Genomic DNA, 17,230 nt, shown 5'->3' with positions numbered 1-17,230 from the left:
TAGACTAGACTATAGACTAGACTATAGACTAGACTATAGACTAGACTATAGACTAGACTATATACTAGACTATAGACTAGACTATAGACTAGACTATAGACTAGACTATAGACTAGACTATAGACTAGACTATAGACTAGACTATAGACTAGACTATAGACTAGACTATAGACTAGACTATAGACTAGACTATAGACTAGACTATAGATTAGACTATGGTCTAGTCTAGTCTAGACTATAATCTAGTCTATAGTCTAGTCTATAGAGGCCTGAGAGCTGGTCCAAAACTACTTTTTTAAAACTGTTGCATGTCAAGGAGTAACATTCAAATATGTACAATGTACATATGTATAAGTAGGTATTATATATACATGTGTATAACATACCCATAGTGTCGACACTATGACACGCACCGCAAAAAATAAATACAAACCCTCCAACACCACTTATAAAGGCGAGAAAATACCATCTATATGTTAGAAGTTTTTTCACGATTTTGAAAATAAATCTTAAAAAGAAATTGTGCCACAACTGGATTAAAAGTAACATACAATTAAGTAAATGAGAGATAATAATAGGTCAACATACATCCTACTTTATAAAAATCCTTTGTAAAATTTGTTTTATGCGAGATCTAGGGATGGTAATCTATATACATATATATATAAACTAATGTGTGTCTGTATGTTTATATGTTTGTATATTTGAAGTTTATAGACTACTAAACGGCTGAACTAATTTTCTTGAAATTTGAGGTTATAGGCTACTTTTATTTTGAAATTTCAAGTGGGCGAGGAGACACTCCATATTAAGGAAATTTTAAATCTGTATATCTGAGATAATTTTTGCTTTTAGGGTAGCAAAGCACACTGGGTATAGCTAGTATTTAATAAATTTTAATGAGTACTTTGAAATCTTTAATTTGTTGACAATAATTATATACTTTATTATACACATCATCCTTAGAGATGATACGCCTGTTAAAAGTATTTATAAACTTTAAACTTAGTCTATGGGTTTTGATCTGTCATGCAAATTTTGTTTGAATGTATTATTATAAATGCTCGGTTATAATAAATGAAGAAATACAAAAAAGTAAATCTATAAGAACATTTAAAATTTATTAAATTCATCTTGACTATGTATGTGTATGTATGTACATTATTACTAAAAATGCATATGCAATTTTCTCAGTGTTCTTGAGTTTAAGTTTTTAATATTCCCATTACAAAATAAACAAATCAAATTCAAAAGGACATAAAGCAAAACAATACCACAACCTACCTATACCCCCAAAACACATGTGTGCGTGTGTGCAAGTGAGCCAAAATAACACTGGTAGTATAAAGAGGACTAGGTCAAGGGAGTGGAAACATAGGTGGTACGAGTTATAGTTGAATGGGATAAGGTTGTGTTTATGAATGTTTTAAAAAACAGTTTTACAGTAGTTTGCAAATGTTATAAACTCAGTAAACAGAGGTATGTTAAAAAGTAATTTATAATTTCCTATAAATCGAAATCGGTGCAAGTTTTAATATAGTTCCATAAAAGATTTTCTCGGTACTGGGCTTAAAAGTTTATGAATGCTTTGGTTGAGAAAATAAAATTCAACCTATTTAAAATGTATGTAGTATTTACATACCCTGGTCTACTGTAGCTAAAGTCGATATACTATATAATGATATCTGTTTTATTCCCATGAAAGTGATTTCTTTATAAAATGAAAATACACGTCATTTAAGTTTTCGAAAACCTATACCAATAACTTGCTTTTACTACGATATCTCCTAACCTGTTGGTACTTCTTCGGCAATAGATTGTTACTTCCATCTAACTAATATTATCCAATGGATCCAATTGCTTAAGACCAAAAATATTACAACTAAATTTACTTGGTATACATACATATAGTCCTTTAGTCTGTGATTTGTTTTGAATATGTATTGGAGGTATATATATACAGTATATACGTACATACATTTGTATATATGCAAAATATAATATCCTTCCTTAGTTCCTTCCATGTTTGTTCACTGGCCTGAGTGACTTGTGGCTTGTTTTAAAACTACCAGCATAGGCAGCACACACCACAGGCTGATTTTAGGTTCGTTCATTGTTGTTAAAAAATTATAATAAACCACAACAATGTGCCGCCGCACAGTGATATAAAATAAAGTTTAAAATGTATAAAGTTTCCATATACTATCAGATATCCATAAAAATAGTATTAATATTAAGTGAGATAAGGTAAACTAAATTGGTCTCAAAAAGCTTTATTTGAATAGGATTTTTCCATTCAAAATTACCAATAAGACCGAATTACCAAAGTTTAGAATAATATCATATCAAATTTTATATGAGGGGTAAATTTTTCTGATCTAATTTTTTGACATTATGAGCCACTGTCTATCGTATATGGTTTATGATTTCCTTCTCTATCTTCTCCTCTTTTTAATGTTTAAAGAATGCAAACAATGAAAAGTGGCATAATAGTTTCTGGTATTTTTTCCTCTTTTGCAAAAAATTAACACTCCGCAATCTAGTGCAGTTCCAGTTCGGTTCTAATTCAGTTCTAGTTCAGTTCTAGTTCAGTTCTAGTTCAGTTCTAGTTCAGTTCTAGTTCAGTTCTAGTTCAGTTCTAGTTCAGTTCTAGTTCAGTTCTAGTTCAGTTCTAGTTCAGTTCTAGTTCAGTTCTAGTTCAGTTCTAGTTCAGTTCTAGTTCAGTTCTAGTTCAGTTCTAGTTCAGTTCTAGTTCAGTTCTAGTTCAGTTCTAGTTCAGTTCTAGTTCAGTTCTAGTTCAGTTCTAGTTCAGTTCTAGTTCAGTTCTAGTTCAGTTCTAGTTCAGTTCTAGTTCAGTTCTAGTTCAGTTCTAGTTCAGTTCTAGTTCAGTTCTAGTTCAGTTCTAGTTCAGTTCTAGTTCAGTTCTAGTTCAGTTCTAGTTCAGTTCTAGTTCAGTTCTAGTTCAGTTCTAGTTCAGTTCTAGTTCAGTTCTAGTTCAGTTCTAGTTCAGTTCTAGTTCAGTTCTAGTTCAGTTCTAGTTCAGTTCTAGTTCAGTTCTAGTTCAGTTCTAGTTCTAGTTCAGTTCTAGTTCAGTTCTAGTTCAGTTCTAGTTCAGTTCTAGTTCAGTTCTAGTTCAGTTCTAGTTCAGTTCTAGTTCAGTTCTAGTTCAGTTCTAGTGCAGTTCTAGTTCAGTTCTAGTTCAGTTCTAGTTCAGTTCTAGTTCAGTTCTAGTTCAGTTCTAGTTCAGTTCTAGTTCAGTTCTAGTTCAGTTCTAGTTCAGTTCTAGTTCAGTTCTAGTTCAGTTCTAGTTCAGTTCTAGTTCAGTTATAGTTCAGTTCTAGTTCAGTTCTAGTTCAGTTCTAGTTCAGTTCTTCTAGTTCAGTTCTAGTTTAGTTCTAGTTCAGTTCTAGTTCAGTTCTAGTTCAGTTCTAGTTCAGTTCTAGTTCAGTTCTAGTTCAGTTCTAGTTCAGTTCTAGTTCAGTTCTAGTTCAGTTCTAGTTCAGTTCTAGTTCAGTTCTAGTTCAGTTCTAGTTCAGTTCTAGTTCAGTTCTAGTTCAGTTCTAGTTCAGTTCTAGTTCAGTTCTAGTTCAGTTCTAGTTCAGTTCTAGTTCAGTTCTAGTTCAGTTCTAGTTCAGTTCTAGTTCAGTTCTAGTTCAGTTCTAGTTCAGTTCTAGTTCTAGTCATTTTCTAGTTCCAGTTCTAGTTCAGTTTCTAGTTCAGTTCCTAGTTTCAGTTCTAGTTCAGTTTCTAGTTCAGTTCGTAGTTCAGTTCTAGTTCAGTTCTAGTTCAGTTCTAGTTCAGTTCTAGTTCAGTTCTAGTTCAGTTCTAGTTCAGTTCTAGTTCAGTTCTAGTTCAGTTCTAGTTCAGTTCTAGTTCAGTTCTAGTTCAGTTCTAGTTCAGTTCTAGTTCAGTTCTAGTTCAGTTCTAGTTCAGTTCTAGTTCAGTTCTAGTTCAGTTCTAGTTCAGTTTATTAGTTCAGTTCTAGTTCAGTTCTAGTTCAGTTCTAGTTCAGTTCTAGTTCAGTTCTAGTTCAGTTCTAGTTCAGTTCTAGTTCAGTTCTAGTTCAGTTCTAGTTCAGTTCTAGTTCAGTTCTAGTTCAGTTCTAGTTCAGTTCTAGTTCAGTTCTAGTTCAGTTCTAGTTCAGTTTAGTTCAGTTCTAGTTCAGTTCTAGTTCAGTTCTAGTTCAGTTCTAGTTTCAGTTCTAGTTCAGTTCTAGTTCAGTTCTAGTTCAGTTCTAGTTCAGTAGTCATTCTAGTTTCAGTTCTAGTTTAGATCTATTCAAGAGCTCATTGAGTCTACCAGCTTTAAATCAACAAGTTCCCTTATATTTCACTGTTGAAATTGCTCTAGCTCCACATGTGCTAAAATCATAAATTTTTTTTTAACTAAATATTGTTCTCAGTCACTGTAGAATTGTTAATTTTTTACGGTACATCGTAATATACGAAAGGCGTGCCTAAGCATAGAGAAACTTTCTTCATTCTTTTATAATGTACAATTTTAAGGTTGTTGTTTGGTGTTAGAAATTGTACATTGTTTAAGTATGTACGCCTGAGATGGAGAAATTAAAATTTTCTTATTTAATAAAATTTATTATCTAATCCTAGAAATATACAAAAAATGTTAAGAGAAAACAAGTAAATACGAAAAAAATTCAAAATATTTACAAAAATTATAAAAGTTTACTTTTGAATTCTCCATCCCTGATCTAGGACATGTTATTACACCATTAATATTCAAGTTTCATTTGACAAGAACTATCCCAGTTCCTGATGGCATGAATGTGTAACGTCTCGTGCAGTATGTTTTCAAAAAAAGCCTCAGAAGGAAGTGTAGTCATTGTAATTGTTGACTTAAGTATAATTAAAAGTGTGCCAATGTTCTGTTTCCTGCAAATTAGTTACAACAACAGCAAAAAACAGCAGCAGCAACTTAATAACATTAAAAGATAATTATTAAATTGGAATTTATTTTTACAAAAGGATTTCTGCTTCAACAATGGCAAACTGGCATATAGGAAGTACATACATATATGACAAGATAAACAAAGGACAATAGTTGGCTGGATAAAATTTAATTATTTAAACAAAATTAAATTTTTAATATAATTACATTTTTAATAAACATGCCAGAAGAATGTTCATGTCATATTCTTTAGGTCTCTATAAATTTATAAATGCATGTCAGAAAGTAATTTCGAATTATATTTTAAAGCAAAATTATCATTTTAACAATTCATGTAAGAGTTTTTGATTCAACAATTCATTTTTAAAGGATGATGAGTATATAACAGGGAGCGGTTTTTTACCAAAAAATAAAAGAATTTCAAAAAATAAAAACATTATTTATCTTGCAAAAATCGCTAAGTTAAAGGGAAATCTTTTACATGCTTGCACTCTACTTTTCGGGTTGGGTCAGTCACATGTTATGATGAATAATTTTGCTTTAATTAATGTAATCTAGAAATGGTAATTATACATTTTTATATTTTTATTATTAAGTGAATATTACTTGTAAATGAGATGTTATAATTCAGTTCTAGTTCAGTTCTAGTTCTAGTTCAGTTCTAGTTCAGTTCTAGTTCAGTTCTAGTTCAGTTCTAGTTCAGTTCTAGTTCAGTTCTAGTTCAGTTCTAGTTCAGTTCTAGTCAGTTCTAGTTCAGTTCTAGTTCAGTTCAGTTCAGTTCTAGTTCAGTTCTAGTTCAGTTCTAGTTCAGTTCTAGTTCAGTTCTAGTTCAGTTCTAGTTCAGTTCTAGTTCAGTTCTAGTTCAGTTCTAGTTCAGTTCTAGTTCAGTTCTAGTTCAGTTCTAGTTCAGTTCTAGTTCAGTTCTAGTTCAGTTCTAGTTCAGTTCTAGTTCAGTTCTAGTTCAGTTCTAGTTCAGTTCTAGTTCAGTTCTAGTTCAGTTCTAGTTCAGTTCTAGTTCTAGTTCAGTTCTAGTTAAGTTCTAGTTCAGTTCTAGTTCAGTTAAAGTTCTAGTTCAGTTCAAGTTCTAATTCTGTTCTAGTTCAGTTCTAGTTCAGTTCTAGTTCAGTTCTAGTTTAGTTCTAGTTCAGTTCTAGATCAGTTCTAGTTCAGTTCTAGTTCAGTTCTAGTTCAGTTCTTGTTCAGTTCTAGTTCAGTTCTAGTTCAGTTCTAGTTCAGTTCTAGTTCAGTACTAGTTCAGTACTAGTTCAGTCTAGTTCAGTTCTAGTTCAGTTCTAGTTCAGTTCTAGTTCAGTTCTAGTTCAGTTCTAGTTCAGTTCTAGTTCAGTTCTAGTTCAGTTTCTAGTTCAGTTCTAGTTCAGTCTAGTTCAGTTCTAGTTCAGTTCTAGTTTCTATTCAGTTCTAGTTAAGTTCTAGTTCAGTTCTAGTTCAGTTAGTTCTAGTTCAGTTCAAGTTCTAATTCTGTTCTAGTTCTGTTCTAGTTCAGTTCTAGTTCAGTTCTAGTTCAGTTCTAGTTCAGTTCTAGTTCAGTTCTAGTTCAGTTTCTAGTTCATGTTCTAGTTCAGTTCTAGTTCAGTTCTAGTTCAGTTCTAGTTCAGTTCTAGTTCAGTTCTAGTTCAGTTCTAGTTCAGTTCTAGTTCAGTTCTATTCAGTTCTAGTTCAGTTCTATTCAGTTCTAGTTCAGTTCTAGTTCAGTTCTAGTTCAGTTCTAGTTCAGTTCTAGTTCAGTCTAGTTCATTCTAGTTCAGTTCTAGTTCAGTTCTAGGTCAGTTCTAGTTCAGTTCTAGTTCAGTTCTAGTTCAGTTTTAGTTCAGTTCTAGTTCAGGTCTAGTTCAGTTCGAGTTCAGTTCAGTTCTAGTTCAGTTCTAGTTCATTTCTAGTTCAGTTCTAGTTCAGTTCTAGTTCAGTTCTAGTTCAGTTCTAGTTCAGTTCTAGTTCAGTTCTAGTTCATTCGAGTTCAGTTCTAGTTCAGTTCTAGTTCAGTTCTAGTTCAGTTAGTCAGTTCTAGTTCAGTTCTAGTTCAGTTCAGTTCTAGTTCAGTTCTAGTTCAGTTCTAGTTCAGTTCTAGTTCAGTTCTAGTTCAGTTTCTAGTTCAGTTCTAGTTCAGTTCTAGTTCAGTTCTAGTTCAGTTCTAGTTCAGTTCTAGTTCAGTTCTAGTTCAGTTCTAGTTCAGTTCTAGTTCAGTTCTAGTTCAGTAGTTCAGTCTAGTTCAGTTCTAGTTCAGTTCTAGTTCAGTTCTAGTTCAGTTCTAGTTCAGTTCTAGTTCAGTTCTAGTTCAGTTCTAGTTCAGTTCTATTCAGTTCTAGTTCAGTTCTAGTTCAGTTCTAGTTCAGTTCTAGTTCATAGTTCAGTTCTAGTTCAGTTCTAGTTCAGTTCTAGTTCAGTTCTAGTTCAGTTCTAGTTCAGTTCAGTTCTAGTTCAGTTCTAGTTCAGTTCTAGTTCTAGTTCGTTCTAGTTCAGTTCTAGTTCAGTTCTAGTTCAGTTCTAGTTCAGTTCTAGTTCAGTTCTAGTTCAGTTCTAGTTCAGTTCTAGTTCAGTTCTAGTTCAGTTCTAGTTCAGTTCTAGTTCAGTTCTAGTTCAGTTCTAGTTCAGTTCTAGTTCAGTTCTAGTTCAGTTCTAGTTCAGTTCTAGTTCAGTTCAGTTCTAGTTCAGTTCTAGTTCTTTCTAGTTCAGTTCTAGTTCAGTTCTAGTTCAAGTTCAGTTCTTCTAGTTCAGTTCTAGTTCAGTTCTAGTTCAGTTCTAGTTCAGTTCTAGTTCAGTTCTAGTTCAGTTCTAGTTCAGTTCTAGTTCAGTTCTAGTTCAGTTCTAGTTCAGTTCTAGTTCAGTTCTAGTTCAGTTCTAGTTCAGTTCTAGTTCAGTTCTAGTTCATTTCTAGTTCATTTCTAGTTCAGTTCTAGTTCAGTTCTAGTTCAGTTCTAGCTTAGATCTAGTTTGATTCTAAATATAAATATGTCATATTTATTAAGAATCTTCTAAATTCAAATAAACATTTATATTTGTTAGAATATTCCTAATAAAATGATTTAATATCAATGTCATGACATAAAAACTAACAAAATTGTCGTGTTTATTACATATTCAAAATACAAACGTTATTTCAACATTCCTACGTTTTCATGTAATTGCTAGAAAAAATAATCAAAAAAATTCTATTTAAATACAGTGTTTTATACACAATTTCATTATTGTGCCACATAATGTTGTCGCGTCGCTGGCATTAGAATCAGTGAATTAAATAAAACTGTACAAAAAAAGTGAAAAGTTGCAAATAATTCAAAATTTGTATATATTTCCATGTGACTGCTTGGCTGAGTGGGTGGGTGGCTGGCTGTCTGGCTGACAGACCGATTGCAATTTTATGTTGATTTTTGTTTTGAGCCTAGTGTGCTAAATTGTTAGCAACAATTTATATTGTCAACATTTTCCATTTAACGTTTTAACCTTTATATTCATTCATAAAGCATTTTTTTGTTTTTGTGATTATGAAAGCAACACATAATTGCTAAAATGGATAGAAATGAAGAGAAAAGTGTTGGTGAATGTGGAAGGACTTAAGTATATAAAATTTAATGTTGTAATTTTAGTTTTTTATTTAGGAACTACGATTAGCTAAACATTAATTAACATTTCATTAAAATCGAACAAGACTAATAAAATTCTGTGGGATCAAAGTTGAATATAAACAATTTTTTAAATGAAAATCTGACAATCTAAACAAACCTATTTTAGAATATTACCTACCGGATGCAATAATATATTTTCTCAATATTTCAACAAAATCTAGAAGTTTTAATACAACCTTCTAAAGCATCTTAATTCGAAAAACCCGAACTTTATTCACCCTTTATTGTTTCAAGTACATACAATAACGGTTTCTAGGGTATGAGCTAATCTTTGAATTGCTCTGAGAATTGCGTTAATTTTTTCTGTTAAAACGTAGGCATCACTGTTATTTGCCTTTTGAATTAATGACTGACGATGTATTCACAGTAGAGTATATAATGCAATGGCGGTGAATAGTCGTGTAAAAATTGAAAGCCCCCATGAGTATTTGCTACAAAAATTGTGCAATATTTGAAGCAACAATGAAATGCACAACACGCCTAATTTACTACGTTTATGGTTTTCTTTTTGTGTGCAAAGAGAAGCGTACATGAGTAATACATGAGTGTTTAAGTTTTCGTTTTTATTCTACAATGTGACAGATATGTTAGAGTATTTAATCTTGAATGTTAAAATATAAATTTTAAAATCAAATGGACTCCAATAAATAATCCTTAAGCAGGTTACTGTAGGAGTAGTTAAATGATAGTTTAAACTATTTCTCTTTTATCATCCATATTGATAAACAAACATTTTGGAGTACTGACACGCCCACATTTCTGCTCCTACAACAAAGTTGTTGTTAACATTTTTTAATCAAATTGAAACCTAAATAATTATGTTTCAGTGAAATAATACTCTAACAACACTGCATTTTATAAGTGTTTAAGTACTTTCCGACTGTTTAAGTTATAGAAGTGGGATAGTCATCACAAAAGCTTTTTGCATTTTTCTACTGTAAAATAGTACACATTTCGTTTTTTAACTTATTTTTTTTTCTTTTTCTCTTAACACTATCATTGTGCATTTTACTCGTAAATTGTGTTTTTTTTTGTTCAGTCAGTGATTTTCTTCAAGAAACTGTAATAGAAAAATTAAACGGGTTAAGGGTATATGAACAAAAAAATATATTTTTTTCATGTTTTTGGCAACAGTCGTCCTTGAACTTCTTTGTACGTTTTCAATTATTTTGCTATTTAAATCACTAAAAGTATTTAATAATTAGTTAAATGTACGTTGTAGTTATATAAAAAGAAAATCGGAAATACATAATTGTATTTATAATTTATACCTTTTTTTATTTTATTTAAATTTATTTGCAATTCTTATTCAGTTCTAGTTCAGTTCTAGTTCAGTTCTAGTTCAGTTCTAGTTCAGTTCTAGTTCTGTTCTAGTTCAGTTCTAGTTCAGTTCTAGTTCAGTTCTAGTTCAGTTCTAGTTCAGTTCAAGTTCAGTTCAAGTTCAGTTCTAGTTCAGTTCTAGTTCAGTTCTAGTTCAGTTCTAGTTCAGTTCTAGTTCAGTTCTAGTTCAGTTCTAGTTCAGTTCTACTTCAGTTCTACTTCAGTTCTACTTCAGTTCTAGTTCAGTTCTAGTTCAGTTCTAGTTCAGTTCTAGTTCAGTTCTAGTTCAGTTCTAGTTCAGTTCTAGTTCAGTTCTAGTTCAGTTCTAGTTCAGTTCTAGTTCAGTTCTAGTTCAGTTCTAGTTCAGTTCTAGTTCAGTTCTAGTTCAGTTCTAGTTCAGTTCTAGTTCAGTTCTAGTTCAGTTCTAGTTCAGTTCTAGTTCAGTTCTAGTTCAGTTCTAGTTCAGTTCTAGTTCAGTTCTAGTTCAGTTCTAGTTAAGTTCTAGTTCAGTTCTAGTTCAGTTCTAGTTCAGTTCTAGTTCAGTTCTAGTTCAGTTCTAGTTCAGTTCTAGTTCAGTTCTAGTTCAGTTTAGTTCAGTTCATTCTAGTTCAGTTCTAGTTCAGTTCTAGTTCAGTTCTAGTTCAGTTCTAGTTCAGTTCTAGTTCAGTTCTAGTTCAGTTCTAGTTCAGTTCTAGTTCAGTTCTAGTTCAGTTCTAGTTCAGTTCTAGTTCAGTTCTAGTTCAGTTCTAGTTCAGTTCTAGTTCAGTTCTAGTTCAGTTCTAGTTCAGTTCTAGTTCAGTTCTAGTTCAGTTCTAGTTCAGTTCTAGTTCAGTTCTAGTTCAGTTCTAGTTCAGTTCTAGTTCAGTTCTAGTTCAGTTCTAGTTCAGTTCTAGTTCAGTTCTAGTTCAGTTCTAGTTCAGTTCTAGTTCAGTTCTAGTTCAGTTCTACTTCAGTTCTACTTCAGTTCTACTTCAGTTCTAGTTCAGTTCTAGTTCAGTTCTAGTTCAGTTCTAGTTCAGTTCTAGTTCAGTTCTAGTTCAGTTCTAGTTCAGTTCTAGTTCAGTTCTAGTTCAGTTCTAGTTCAGTTCTAGTCAGTTCTAGTTCAGTTCTAGTTCAGTTCTAGTTCAGTTCTAGTTCAGTTCAGTTCTAGTTCAGTTCTAGTTCAGTTCTAGTTCAGTTCTAGTTCTAGTTCAGTTCCTAGTTCAGTTCTAGTTCAGTTCTAGTTCAGTTCTAGTTCAGTTCTAGTTCAGTTCTAGTTCAGTTCTAGTTCAGTTCTAGTTCAGTTCTAGTTCAGTTCTAGTTCAGTTCTAGTTCAGTTCTAGTTCAGTTCTAGTTCAAGTTCTAGTTCAGTTCTAGTTCAGTTCTAGTTCAGTTCTAGTTCAGTTCTAGTTCAGTTCTAGTTCAGTTCTAGTTCAGTTCTAGTTCAGTTCTAGTTCAGTTCTAGTTCAGTTCTAGTTCAGTTCTAGTTCAGTTCTAGTTCAGTTCTAGTTCAGTTCTAGTTCAGTTCTAGTTCAGTTTCTAGTTCAGTTCTAGTTCAGTTCTAGTCAGTTCTAGTTCAGTTCTAGTTCAGTTCTAGTTCAGTTCTAGTTCAGTTCTAGTCAGTTCTAGTTCAGTTCTAGTTCAGTTCTAGTTCAGTTCTAGTTCAGTTCTAGTGCAGATCTTTTTTAATTCTAGGTTAGTTCTACTTCACTTTTAGTTCAGTTTTAGTGTTATTTTAATTCAGATCTAAACCTATTGAAGTTCAATTTATAAATTTTTATATATAACGAAATTTTAATCTTTCCCTTTCTTTGTATATCTTTTCAGATCGAGTTTTCTGTACTTAGGAAAAAAAAATTCTAGAACAAGAACAGCAAAAATCAAAACTATGTTGAATTTTTGGTTTCAAAGTGTTGCTGCTGCTGGTATTTGCTAGAATGACTGCTGAATATTAGGCAGCTTACTTTGTAATTAATACAGTAGTAAATCCTGTCAAATAATTACAACGAGTAATCTCTTCCATTTTCTCCTATATACACCCACACAAAAACCACAATAATAATAATAACTCCAACACAATGGCATTCAGTTACGCCTGCCTTACACTGCAACGTGTAGTTTTACCAATTATTTTGGTATTGGGTAAGTTTGGTTACTTGAACAAACCATCAATTCTAAAAATAACATTTACAACAATACAAAAATCTCTCACTCCTGGCCCCTGGCCCTATTGGGTACAATTATTCTAATTGGAATTTTGTATTTCTTTTATGCATGTTAATGGAACATTTATTTGTTGTATCGTTGTTGTATTCTTAATTACAAACAAATGAAGTTTATTTATTTATTTATTGTTTATATTTCAGCTGCACTATATCGTCCTGTTGGTATATCATTTGTGTACCTGTTGATGTTTTTCATTTCACCTTTTGTACCAGTGGCTACAAAAAAGAATTTTAAAACATCTGTTACACCGTATTTTATAATTTTAATAGCATTAAGTACAATTCTACTACTATGTCACATAGGTCTACAAGTATCGATATTGGCCCTCGACATTGGTGACAGTTTTGGCACATGCACTGTCATTGAACGTCTGCTGAGACACGTCGGCTTTATTGGATTTAAACATCTAAAGTAAGTATTTAACATAAATTTAATTTTTTTAAACGATGTAAGGATTTCTTAACTAGTTTCGACCTAAAAAGTCTGATATATAAATCGGAGCGTTGTGGGATCTCTGAGTGATCACAGATGTTCGTTATTTTCTCAATTGGAGCGTTATTTAAGAAACTACAGCCGATTTTAGATTTCTCATAAAAAAATCGATTTTTGGTGGGATATGAGAGGGATCACAGATTTTCATTATTTTCTCAATTGGAGTGTTATTTAAGAAACTACAGCCGATTTTAGATTTCTCATATAAAAATCGATTTTTGGTGGGATATGAGAGTGATCACAGATTTTCACTATTTTCTCAATTGGAGCGTTATTTAAGAAACTACAGCCGATTTTAGATTTATCATAAAAAAATCGATTTTTGGTGGGATATGAGAGTGATCACAGATTTTCATTATTTTCTCAATTGGAGCGTTATTTAAGAAACTACAGCCGCTTTTAGTTTTCTCATATAAAAACCGATTTTTGGTGGGATATGAGAGTGATCACAGATTTTCACTATTTTCTCAATTGGAGCGTTATTTAAGAAACTACAGCCGATTTTAGATTTCTCATATAAAAATCGATTTTTGGTGGGATATGAGAGTGATCACAGATTTTCACTATTTTCTCAATTGGAGCGTTATTTAAGAAACTACAGCCGATTTTAGATTTCTCATAAAAAAAATCGATTTTTGGTGGGATATGAGAGTGATCACAGATTTTCATTATTTTCTCAATTGGAGCGTTATTTAAGAAACTACAGCCAATTTAGATTTCTCGTATAAAAATCCATTTTTGGTGGGATATGAGAGTGATCACAGATTTTCATTATTTTCTCAATTGGAGCGTTATTTAAGAAACTACAGCCGATTTTAGATTTCTCATATAAAATTCCATTTTTGGTGGGATATGAGTGTGATCACAGATTTTCATTATTTTCTCAATTGGAGCGTTATTTAAGAAACTACAGCCGATTTTAGATTTCTCATAAAAAAATCGATTTTTGGTGGGATATGAGAGTGATCACAGATTTTCATTATTTTCTCAATTGGAGCGTTATTTAAGAAACTACAACCGATTTTAGATTTCTCATATAAAAATCGATTTTTGTTGGGATATGATCATATTTATGTGATATGTGATCACAGATTTTCATTAATTTCTCAATTGAAGCGTTATTTAAGAAACTACAGCCGATTTTAGATTTATCATATAAAATTCCATTTTTGGTGGGATATGAGAGTGATCACAGATTTTCATTATTTTCTCAATTGGAGCGTTATTTAAGAAACTACAGCCAATTTAGATTTCTCATATAAAAATCGATTTTTGTTGGGAAATGAGAGTGATCTTAGATTTTCATTATTTTCTCAATTGGAGCGTTATTTAAGAAACTACAGCCGATTTTAGATTTCTCATAAAAAAATCGATTTTTGGTGGGATATGAGAGTGATCACAGATTTTCATAATTTTCTCAATTGGAGCGTTATTTAAGAAACTACAGCCGATTTTAGATTTCTCATAAAAAAATCGATTTTTGGTGGGATATGAGTGTGATCACAGATTTTCATTATTTTCTCAATTGGAGTGTTATTTAAGAAACTACAGCCGATTTTAGATTTCTCATATAAAAATCGATTTTTGGTGGGATATGAGAGTGATCACAGATTTTCACTATTTTCTCAATTGGAGCGTTATTTAGGAAACTACAGCCGATTTTAGATTTATCATAAAAAAACCGATTTTTGGTGGGATATGAGAGTGATCACAGATTTTCACTATTTTCTCAATTGGAGCGTTATTTAAGAAACTACAGCCGATTTTAGATTTCTCATATAAAAATCGATTTTTGGTGGGATATGAGTGTGATCACAGATTTTCATTATTTTCTCAATTGGAGTGTTATTTAAGAAACTACAGCCGATTTTAGATTTCTCATATAAAAATCGATTTTTGGTGGGATATGAGAGTGATCACAGATTTTCACTATTTTCTCAATTGGAGCGTTATTTAAGAAACTACAGCCGATTTTAGATTTATCATAAAAAATCGATTTTTGGTGGGATATGAGAGTGATCACAGATTTTCATTATTTTCTCAATTGGAGTGTTATTTAAGAAACTACAGCCGATTTTAGATTTCTCATATAAAAATCGATTTTTGGTGGGATATGAGAGTGATCACAGATTTTCATTATTTTCTCAATTGGAGCGTTATTTAAGAAACTACAGCCGATTTTAGATTTATCATAAAAAAATCGATTTTTGGTGGGATATGAGAGTGATCACAGATTTTCATTATTTTCTCAATTGGAGTGTTATTTAAGAAACTACAGCCGATTTTAGATTTCTCATATAAAAATCGATTTTTGGTGGGATATGAGTGTGATCACAGATTTTCATTATTTTCTCAATTGGAGCGTTATTTAAGAAACTACAGCCGCTTTTAGATTTATCATATAAAAATCGATTTTTGGTGGGATATGAGAGTGATCACAGATTTTCACTATTTTCTCAATTGGAGCGTTATTTTAGAAACTACAGCCAATTTAGATTTCTCATATAAAAATCCATTTTTGGTGGGATATGAGAGTGATCACAGATTTTCATTATTTTCTCAATTGGAGCGTTATTTAAGAAACTACAGCCAATTTAGATTTCTCATATAAAAATCCATTTTTGGTGGGATATGAGAGTGATCACAGATTTTCATTATTTTCTCAATTGGAGCGTTATTTAAGAAACTACAACCGATTTTAGATTTCTCATATAAAAATCGATTTTTGTTGGGATATGATCATGTTTATGTGATATGTGATCACAGATTTTCATTAATTTCTCAATTGAAGCGTTATTTAAGAAACTACAGCCGATTTTAGATTTATCATATAAAATTCCATTTTTGGTGGGATATGAGAGTGATCACAGATTTTCATTATTTTCTCAATTGGAGTGTTATTTAAGAAACTACAGCCGATTTTAGATTTCTCATATAAAAATCGATTTTTGTTGGGATATGAGAGTGATCACAGATTTTCATTAATTTCTCAATTGAAGCGTTATTTAAGAAACTACAGCCGATTTTAGATTTCTTATATAAAAATCGATTTTTGGTGGGATATGAGAGTGATCACAGATTTTCATTATTTTCTCAATTGGAGTGTTATTTAAGAAACTACAGCCGATTTTAGATTTCTCATAAAAAAATCGATTTTTGGTGGGATATGAGAGTGATCACAGATTTTCATTATTTTCTCAATTGGAGCGTTATTTAAGAAACTACAGCCAATTTAGATTTCTCATATAAAAATCCATTTTTGGTGGGATATGAGAGTGATCACAGATTTTCATTAATTTCTCAATTGAAGCGTTATTTAAGAAACTACAGCCGATTTTAGATTTCTTATATAAAAATCCATTTTTGGTGGGATCTGAGAGTGATCACAGATTTTCATTATTTTATCAATTGGAGCGTTATTTAAGAAACTACAGCCGATTTTAGATTTATCATATAAAAATATAAAAATCGATTTTTGGTGGGATATGAGAGTGATCACAGATTTTCATTATTTTCTCAATTGGAGCGTTATTTAAGAAACTACAGCCGATTTTAGATTTCTTATATAAAAATCCATTTTTGGTGGGATCTGAGAGTGATCACAGATTTTCATTATTTTCTTAATTGGAGCGTTATTTAAGAAACTACAGCCGCTTTTAGATTTATCATATAAAAATATAAAAATTGATTTTTGGTGGGATATGAGAGTGATCACAGATTTTCATTATTTTCTCAATTGGAGCGTTATTTAAGAAACTACAGCCGCTTTTAGATTTATCATATAAAAGTCGATTTTTGATGGGATATAAGAGCGATCACAGATTTTCATTATTTTCTCAATTGGAGCGTTATTTAAGAAACTACAGCCGATTTTAGATTTCTTATATAAAAATCGATTTTTGTTGGAATATGAGAGTGATCACAGATTTTCATTATTTTCTCAATTGGAGCGTTATTTAAGAAACTACAGCCGCTTTTAGATTTATCATATAAAAGTCGATTTTGGTTGGGATATAAGAGCGATCACAGATTTTCATTATTTTCTCAATTGGAGCGTTATTTAAGAAACTACAACCGATTTTAGTTTTCTCATATAAAAATCGATTTTTGGTGGGATATAAGAGTGATCACAGATTTTTGATTTCGTATATAAAAATCCATTTTTGGTGGGATCTGAGAGTGATCACAGATTTTCATTATTTTCTTAATTGGAGCGTTATTTAAGAAACTACAGCCGCTTTTAGATTTATCATATAAAAATATAAAAATTGATTTTTGGTGGGATATGAGAGTGATCACAGATTTTCATTATTTTCTCAATTGGAGCGTTATTTAAGAAACTACAGCCAATTTAGATTTCTCATATAAAAATCCATTTTTGGTGGGATATGAGAGTGATCACAGATTTTCATTATTTTCTCAATTGGAGCGTTATTTAAGAAACTACAGCCGATTTTAGATTTCTCATATAAAATTCCATTTTTGGTGGGATATGAGTGTGATCACAGATTTTCATTATTTTCTCAATTGGAGCGTTATTTAAGAAACTACAGCCGATTTTAGATTTCTCATATAAAAATCCATTTTTGGTGGGATATGAGAGTGATCACAGATTTTCATTATTTTCTCAATTGGAGCGTTATTTAAGAAACTACAGCCGATTTTAG

The 17,230-nt window shown here is 31.5% G+C and overlaps 1 protein-coding gene across 4 annotated transcripts in view; it reads left to right on the top strand.

Moving 5' to 3' along the window:
* Positions 1-17,230, top strand: part of LOC119603993 (piezo-type mechanosensitive ion channel component) — a 109,429-nt gene that overhangs the window by 42,445 nt on the left and 49,754 nt on the right. For all 4 annotated transcript variants that reach the window (XM_037956306.1, XM_037956305.1, XM_037956303.1 and 1 more), the window contains 2 exons: positions 11,673-11,987; positions 12,212-12,482. In XM_037956306.1, the coding sequence (XP_037812234.1) occupies positions 11,924-11,987; positions 12,212-12,482 (335 nt within the window). In that variant the 5' untranslated portion in view covers positions 11,673-11,923. The remainder of the gene's footprint in view (positions 1-11,672; positions 11,988-12,211; positions 12,483-17,230) is intronic.

Source organism: Lucilia sericata, unplaced genomic scaffold (assembly GCF_015586225.1).
Source record: "Lucilia sericata isolate MDLA Ls3-8-SP2 unplaced genomic scaffold, ASM1558622v1 Contig000351F_arrow, whole genome shotgun sequence".
Classification (NCBI taxonomy): domain Eukaryota; kingdom Metazoa; phylum Arthropoda; class Insecta; order Diptera; family Calliphoridae; genus Lucilia; species Lucilia sericata.
This window is presented reverse-complemented; position numbering and strand designations above follow the sequence as displayed.